This window comes from Perna viridis, chromosome 14 (assembly GCF_037379345.1).
Source record: "Perna viridis isolate PV_CMFRI_1.1 ecotype Kerala chromosome 14, ASM3737934v1, whole genome shotgun sequence".
In the NCBI taxonomy this organism is placed as follows: domain Eukaryota; kingdom Metazoa; phylum Mollusca; class Bivalvia; order Mytilida; family Mytilidae; genus Perna; species Perna viridis.
In genome coordinates, this window is record NC_142458.1 from 23695059 (window position 1) to 23704369 (window position 9311).

At 31.7% G+C, this 9311-nt stretch overlaps 1 protein-coding gene across 1 annotated transcript; it reads right to left on the bottom strand.

The window, feature by feature from the left end:
- Positions 1-280: 280 nt before the first annotated feature.
- On the bottom strand, positions 281-3353 carry LOC148598697 (uncharacterized). Its single transcript, XM_088561955.1, has 3 exons — positions 3071-3353; positions 1830-1994; positions 281-1123 (listed from the first exon to the last, which is right to left on the bottom strand). Exons 1-3 carry the CDS (start codon positions 3324-3326, stop codon positions 768-770), a joined length of 777 nt encoding a protein of 258 aa, XP_088418081.1. The 5' UTR covers positions 3327-3353; the 3' UTR covers positions 281-767.
- Positions 3354-9311: the final 5958 nt, after the last annotated feature.

The following is a 9311-nucleotide window of genomic DNA, read 5'->3' on the forward strand; positions in this document are numbered from 1 at the left end:
CATGAAATTGGATGCTCCGGTAGGCAATCATAGCTCAACTAGCGACACTTGTCATTTTAGTGTAAACAATAAACAAGTGCGCGTAAATAAATGTACAAATGTAAGTCTAACTTCTTCTTGATTTCTCGTAAACGCACAATATCAAATCACTTAGTGACGACGTTTTTCTCAATGAGACCGTATTAGAATTTAAATGACTTGAAGTTATAGAAAAAACAATTGGTATTTTTTTCATTTTTTTTTTTCATGCGAAGACAATGCGCTGCTCAAGATAAGAAAGAACGACACTATAATTTTATTCATATCTAAAGAGACACTCAACTTTATCTGGTCATTTTCTTAAATTAATAGTTACTAGACTGTTCATTTCTTTTCGTGATTTACATTTTATTTAAGCATTTTGCAGTGGTACGCTAGTTCAAATCTACTGAATCTCTACGAAGTCAACATGCCCACATTTATGTGTCCTTAAAATCCAAAATGACATCCAGCCAAAAATATGTGTTGAAAGAAAATAACTCCTGAATGTTTGTTTTTCAAGAGTAAAAGTTGAAAGTTTCCAGTGAATAAACTTTCTCAGTTCCAATCCGATTTGTCAATAAATTGTAGATAATTCAATTGACATCTTCAAAATAAAGGTAACAAAAGAGCGATTTCGCTATGAATCATTGCTTTATAGTACTCTACAACAAACAAATAAAACTAAAATAAAGATAACAGACGAATCTGGTAGGAATCTGGTATCCCATGGGTATACGTTTTTTTGATTACTTAATATCCTTAATTTTCATTGAAGACCCCGTGCTCATAGAATTTTTGGTAGCCTCTGCAATTGCATTTCTTGTCATGTTGTTTTTCTGGAACAACTTCTCTTCATCATTGACTGGCGCAACCTCTGACTCTGTTCGCCAGATCCACTTACCATCCCCAAAAGGGACATACAGTCCAATATTGATCGCAAGGAGTGCAGCCCCAACCATATTTATAATTCCACTATAGCTGGTCACGGAATATCCAAGAAGAAATTGTTCATCACTTATTGTGTACTGTGGTAAAATTGTAGCGACAATGGCTTCTTTCATTTGATTTTTATACAACCTAGTTGATTGCACCGTAAAAAAAGCTAAATAAAATAAAGATGAAATAGCCATATTAAAGATTAGATAAAAAAATATTTTAAAATAATCAGTTTCATTTGGATTTCTTGATGTAGGTGAAACATTTTCCATGTTGCATTGAACATAAAACCATTTAATAATTCTTATTTTTATCCTAAAATAATATCAATTTTTAATGCAACGAATCAAAAACATGTATTACCATTTTTTTTAGCAGAGAAAAATATGCTCAAAGGCATTTAACAGGTGAAAGTAAAATCGGCGATAACTGTCAAATATAATCGTCCTTGCTCATTTGTTAGTTCTGTTGCTTTGAGGTTGGCGGGTCTTTGTTCTGTAGGCTTTTGTTTTGTTTTGTTTGTTTGTTGTCCTGTTTTGTTTAGGTGTTTAATTTTCTTCGATTTTTGGTTTTTGTTTAATTTGATTGATTTTTCTGAGCTAGGGAATATTTGAATAGCATCAATACATTTTATCCTGTATCTCCTCCATATCAAGTAATGATAATTTCAGTTGTCTTTAAATTTCATCAAACTCACAGAATGATTTGTGGACTTAAACGTAACTGTAGAAATCAACAGTGACATGTCGGTCCAAACAGTTTTTGCGGTTCATGAACTGTTCTATAACTGTAAACGTTCCAAATTAAAGAGATAAAATAAACAAAATACATGATCACTCAATTCACAATTTTGAATTAGATTAGTTTATTACCTGCCGCTCCACAACCGCCCAAGGAAATCACATTACAGATTAGAACAAACAATTTTTGTTTCGTAACAGCATGTACTGCTAATGAAACTGTGAGGAAAAATGCAGCACCGCTAGCAAGTCCTATTGATTTCATCATGGCATCACGAACAGGGACTTTAAAGTCTTCTGAAATCAAAATTAATAAGAAATTAGAGACTTGTTAATAAAATTTAATTACCATCGATGATATGGTTGAGCTATCTATAGCGACAAAATGGAACGTGCACGCATGTCTATATAGTAATTGTTTGAAATTATCAATTTAATAACTACCAGGAAGGCCGGCTAGAGAAAGTTGTCAAAGAATAAATTTAAGTGGTTTGCAGGTATAAAACAAATTTAAACGCAATCAAAGTTACATTTATGCAATACAAAATGTCCCCAAGTTTGACAATTTCAAGTATTCCATTGCCCCAAATTATCACACAAATGTAAATAGGAACACTGCATTACCCTTTCCGTGTAACAAATATGATGAAAGTATATCTAATACTTATCAAAGAAACCAAGATTATAGCGAAAATCAAAGAAGGCAATCCAAGGATAAAGACTAAACAGGCTAAATGTCAAAATAAAACTACTACATTGTAACTACATGTAACAAAATAAAACGGTACATCTGATATGTGTCAACACATAGCACACAAATGGTTAAAAAGATATGTATCAAGATTACATTTTATGTGGATGGCAAGCTTCCTCCTTATTGCTATAATGGTCGAAATGACATCAACCAGAGACTAATACTTTCCCTAATAATTTCACAAAATTAACTTATTTGATTTTTAAAAAAAATTATCTATATTAGATCATCTTATGTATGTAATACAATCAAAATATTTCTATCGGGATAACTGAGTGTATTTCTGTCTAGGCCTTGTCTTAATTGGTGATCTATGCATTCCCTAGGTTTTAATATATGCATATACAAAACATTTTAATGACGTCAAAACGAAATTAGAATTATCAAAGTTGCAAGACATTATTTTATTTTGCTCCATTTGTGGGATTCCACATTCTACCGCTGTGACTTCCACGGTGACACCGCCTGCATTATGTCTAACGACTAAGGCCACCCGGTAAGTCAGGCTATAACTTTAGATGACTAGGTGATTACTCTTCGTAGATTTGACCTACGTTTGTTTTGAAATTGCAGTGAAACGTTTTATATTGTAGTGATGTAATATATATCTGTAGCTTACCTGCATGCCGATTTAAAACTTGCAAATACGTTCCCCCATTTGTCCTATTTTCTATTTGTGAAAAGTCGATAGATTTCCAAATAGTAGCGTAATAATGGAGACGCATTCCCCATTTCGGAATGTCATATTCAGACCATTTCACTGCTTGGTTGTTAGCAATGACTAAAAACATTATTGAAATTGTCAACAGAATCGCACAAATAATAGGCAATATTGCAAGCACGATTTTCACTATGGTTTTGAGACATGTAGCCATGTTTGCCAATTTCAATTAATATTTTGAAGAACGTAGATACTACGACCTTTATAATGTGAAATCATGTGACTTTAACGTTCGCGCATTCGAACATTAAAATGGATAAACAGTTCAAGTGTTTTTGATATCAAACTTGGTTTATTTATAACTAGGATTGAACCATTGGCAGATAAATTGACAGATAAAGAAAAGACTTTCTAATACATAAACACTTTTCTTTTATAACCTAAAAAAGAGAAGAGATACACACATCTTAGTAATCCAGGGAGCCAAAATTCTAGCGAAAAAAACTTTTGAGGATACTATAGTTAGTGATTTTATACAATTATAATTACTCATAATGACAAAATTCACATTTATAATATAATATAAAATTATAATGTCATGTATCCTATGTATATCATTATTTGTATAAACCCTGCAATCTGATATATGTTTATCGTTATAAATATTTAGGGTGCATACTTAAAAATAATGTATTGATTGAACATTTGTTTAGTATCCTTTTTTAGGAATGCAACATTATGCAATATGACTGTGTCATGTTATTGAATATATCTCAACATAAAGATGATATATCCCAAATGCACAAAATAAAGCCCTTCATAATAAACAAAGAAATATATTGTGTCATAAACATAATGACTTGACATCTGTTAGCGTTTCATTACCTCAAATTCTAAGATGTTTCAAACAAAGAAACAAAACTGACAGTCAGCCATCTGGTGCTTTTATAAATCTGTCTTTTATTGAAGATAAAGCATCGATATTATATAAAGGGCTTATATAAAGGGCCAGTTCAGGGCCTGCCAATGAAACTATCCAGACCGAGGAATTGAACACCTTTGACAGAGGTTTGAGGATCAATGAGTACCACGACTCCAAGGTGATTGAGTGGGTCCAATAAAAGAGCAAACATCCAACTTCAGAATAGATTATAGGTAACGTAATTTCTAGCTTGATTAAAACTACACAGACAGTCATGACACCTTGACAACAGGGAAAATTGCCTTTCAAGTTATCAGAATCAAAGAATAGATCATAATAAAACCTGCAGACAATGATGTAGGTGTCGTGGACAATTCCTCTAATATCTAGGAAGACCGTTTTTGAAATAAACTAAAAACAGAACCCACTCAAATATTTGCGGAAGAAATTAAAACTGAGTTAAACAAAATGTGTATTTTTTAAACCAAAAAATAAACGAAGCGTCTGTCAGAACCGATCATTTAAAAATGAGAACACAAATAACAACTACAATAAAAATAAATTTAAAACATAAGAGTACAATAAATACAAAACAAAACGAAATTCTTACTGAATACAACTTGCAGATCTTCGCATCGAAATTTTCCATTAACTAAATTTGAATGGCGGTTTATTAATAACAGTCATAAAAATCATACAAAAAAAATAACAAACGATAAGATGAAAAAAAAACATTGATACGCCATGGTGACGTCCTGTCAAAAGCGCAAGAAAAGCGTATCACCTTACTTCTGAATCTCTACATTTTCAATTTTGGTTTTGAGTATTGCTTAACCTTTAAATGTTTACCTATTGTAAATAGTTATTATTAAAAAATGATCATTAGGAAATAACCAATGGTACAATCATAAAAATAGATTAAATTAATGTGCAAGTCTTTTTGTCGTCTTAATATACTTCAACTTTTGAAATGAAAATCAGTACTGAAAATCTTAAATCTGTTATTTTGTCATATTGATCATGTTTGTTACATTGTATATTAAGTTTTATAACATTATTTCACACATCCATTGTATATACATGCAGTAATAAACAATTCTCTGAAGGGAAATCAAGCTTACCGGGATTAGAATGGAATCGAAAAGACCACAACCTAGGGACAAGGATGTAACAATGAAAATTGATACGAAACACACAACAATAACATGGAAACGACAAATAAAAACCCATACACATAAAATTAAATCAATAACCCGGACTCTATCAAACACTCGGATTACTAAACAGCTTCACCTTGGCAACTGCTAAAGATGTAATACTTTTCTTTTATGCTTCAATAACGCATTAGTATATTGAAACAGTTGACACATGTACGGTTGAAGTTGCATTCCAAGCCCCAAGATCGTCAATATTGGAACTTAAAACTTATACACATATTCATTTATTTAATATCAAATGTATAATTACATAACAATGCCCTAACCATTTTGCACATACGCCACTATGAAATTAATGTTGTTTTTTATTGCAATAAAAGTACATGCATATTGCCTGCATGGTGTCATTATGACGTCAATGGAACTTGTCACAGCTATGCATTTATTGGGCGTTGTAATTTCCAGATGTATATTTTGAATTTAGGCATAGTGAGGTTTGTTCTTCGGCAATCTGGCACAGTGCAAAAAAGTTGTATTGGATAGTGCTTTGTCATTTTTTCCGATAGCCTGCATTTCTATTAATTTCATGGTGATTTCGTAAAATCCATCAGTTAAATGGTGTAAATACGAAGACGACCTTGGATAGGGAATGAAAGCAAACTATTTCCACACGTTGTGGACGTACTTTGACAACGGGGTTATTGAAGGCGTTGTTCAAGGTCTATCAAAGTTTTCCCCTATTCTAAAGGACGTTCCGAATGTAAAACGCTTAATACAACTCAGGAATAATAGATAAATATAGATTCTCCTTCAGTTGTCAATGTTTTAAATTAATTCACATCTCAAGATGGTAAAATTAAGAATTTCAGCATGCAGGCTTTGACGAACATGTTAAAATCTTAATTTTACCATAGAGAGTAGGGGCGTAATTTAGGTCAAGAATAGGTCAAAGGCGAATCGGATTATACATGAAATATGTAGAAACTTGAGGAAATGTAAAATGGTGAGAAACCTCAAGCAGCAATTTGATCACTACTCGGGTGTTACAAAGTTACGTACATTTTCAACCACTTGCTTAAAATGTGAGAAAAAGCTGCTCGGACGTTAAACCCCAACAAACAAAATACATTAAATCAGATTGAGTTACCTCCCTTAAATTAGATTTTTTTTTTTAAAGTGAAAATTTAAAGTGTAGTTACTAAGGGTCTTGTAAGGACGGCTAAATTTGGTGGGAAATAAATCATAATTATTTTTCTTATTTTCTTTATCACAGTAAAATAAATATTTAAATAAATAAACTAACTAATTAATTAATAAACGAGGAAAAATTTATTATTTATTGGTAATAAAATGATTAAAATTGTAATTTAGTGATAAATATAGAAAATTTATAAGAAAAAAAAACAATTGAGCTAAATGAATAATTAGAAAATGCCAACAGCTGCGTAGACTTATGGAAGCCTATGGTAATAAAATCTATATAAACAATGCAGTAGTTGTTTTTTTTTTACAAGAGAGCTCAAAAAAGATAACCTATTTTTTTTTTAATTAAGTCATTTTAAAACTTTACACCAGACGTTTATTATTTTAAATCAAAGGGGAATATGTCAATATATATGAAATGAATTATTATAATAGAAAATTATAGAATAATAAGGTTACATTTATTTGGTTGTTATCGACCTCCTAGCATAAATATACATTTAAGAAAAAATTAATGTCTATACAAGTTCTTAAAAAATCTGCCTGTCTTGTGAAAACAAAATGTGTGAGAAACTCAGCCAAACTTAGACAATCATATTTGTCATATAAAGTAACGTTATAGAAAATGTGTTATTTAGATGTTCTTTATTTCAAAACGCGATTCACACCCGTATTAATCATTTCAGTGAACACGCCCTGGGGATACATTTGCGTATATAGGGGACAGGCGGTACATAAACAAACGTGTCCATTAATTAAATCACAACCCTGTTAATTAGTCTGACGATGATATTAAATATATCGAAGCACATTCCTTTATCTAAATGTAAAAGAAAAAAGACATTGAAAATGCCTAGACATACTTTTTTTTCGTGGATCTATTTTACTTAGGTCCTGATTAGGTACATGTACAATGTAGTAATAAAACGCTGGGTTACTTGCAAATGTTTCTTCTACTTAAAAAAATCGCTTATAATAAAGGCGTGAAGGCATCCATTTAGTTAACCTAATACACTTTCCCCAGTCAAGTCTGAGTGTGAAGTTGTGTTTCATTTTTCAAACGAAAATAAGTTCTTAAAATGTAAATATTTCCATTAAAAAGAACTTAATCAATCATTATTTTATTGTAATTGGAGATCTAAATACATGTATGTTGTGGGGCGCTGTCTTTGACTCTTCTAATTTCGTGATAATTTTCGGGCAAAATGTGCAGATTATAGCTTTAATCCCTTTCCTCCATGGAAACCTCTCAGCCCCCTTTAAAAAAAAAGAAAAAAAAACGTTTCGCCCCGGAAGGTATTTTAAGAAAGAATCTAAATATAAACAGCGCTGAGGAGTCCTGGGTACACCATTATACTTGAAAAATATTAATATACATGTACGAGTATTAACGCTATTTAGACAATATACCGTACAACCGCTACGGTACGTGGCAGAGTTCTTACGATCTGCAAAATTACAATATATATACCTATTACTTTAATATCTCATAAGAGATTAACATGGCGACGTATAAAATGATAATGTTATACCATAGACCTTCAACTTTGTTACAGATCTATGGTGATATATTATGCTCCTATGAAAGATTAATTTAAAAAAAAAAAACAGTTCTCTTCTTTTCTCCTATTTTTGTGTTTTTTATGTTGTGTGTGTTATTTATTTTAAAATAATAAAAAGTATAAAAGAAATTAGTAGGTAACAATCCAGAATAATCATATGTTTAAAGTGAACAAATACGATCAACTCCGGAAGAGAAACAAAAATATAATTCAGACCTTAAAAAAGATATGAGAGATGAGAGAAGCGTCCCCTACGTAGCAGAAGAAAGGAAGTACGGACGGACGGAAGGGCGGACACCCCATCATTGTATTTTCCCACTTTGCAAGTTGGGGTATTAAAACAATCTATAAACATCTGATCATTTACTAATATGGTTTAACTTCTCTAAGCAGAAAGAACGAGAACGACTTTACCGATTGAATAGACCGTGCTCTGAACTAGTCGTACTGTCAAAATAAAGGAAGTTAACAATCTCACTTGCACCGAAAACAATATTGTGCCTGGCTACGTTGGCAGAAAGAACGAGAACGACTTTACCAATCGAACAGACCATGCTCTGAACTAGTCGTACAGTAAAAATCAAGGAAGTTGACACTCTCGCTTGCACCGAAAGCAATGTGCCTGGCTAGATATTTGTAAAGATATGTAACATACAAGTTTTACGGGACGCGTATTCAAAATCTGTAGCGGATGTTTCACGTGTGATGTTTTGATGCAAAACCTCGCATGATAACGCAAAAAATAATAATAATAAATTGTGTAGTTGACGCCTCTGTGGTTACATGTTTGACATTTGCCTACAATAAAGGTTTGTGAAATATCCCTCTTTTTGTCTAGTAAGAAAATGTTGAATCGATGTTGGAACTTGTGATCATCCTAATCATCTGAAATGTAAGCGGATTGCTTCTATGGTTTATAAGCTTTTCATTTAAAAAAACGGTAGTTTAGGTGAACTACTAAGATTTTAAATGAACATGCCTTTTGTGTTTATTGGTGTCATAAAGGAGTTAGTAACACGGGAGTATAGAGGTTAAAGATGTCTTTTCTTACATAGTATAGTATATATGTAGTATATTGACCTTTACGTGTTTATACATGTACCTGTGTAATGAATTGTCAATGTGACACTGATGCACTTTTTTATTAAACTGTCTTTCAATATATTAGTCTTTATCATATTACACGTATGTTTTATTTCTAAATTTAAGGCGACCATTCACAGATTAAGTCAACATATTATAATCAAAGTACTCATGTACTGAGTCCATTTATATCGATCGTTTGAATTTTTACGCCTCAAATAATCGTCAAATTGCAAAAATATTGGATAGAAGCAGGGATAAAAGGAAAGTTC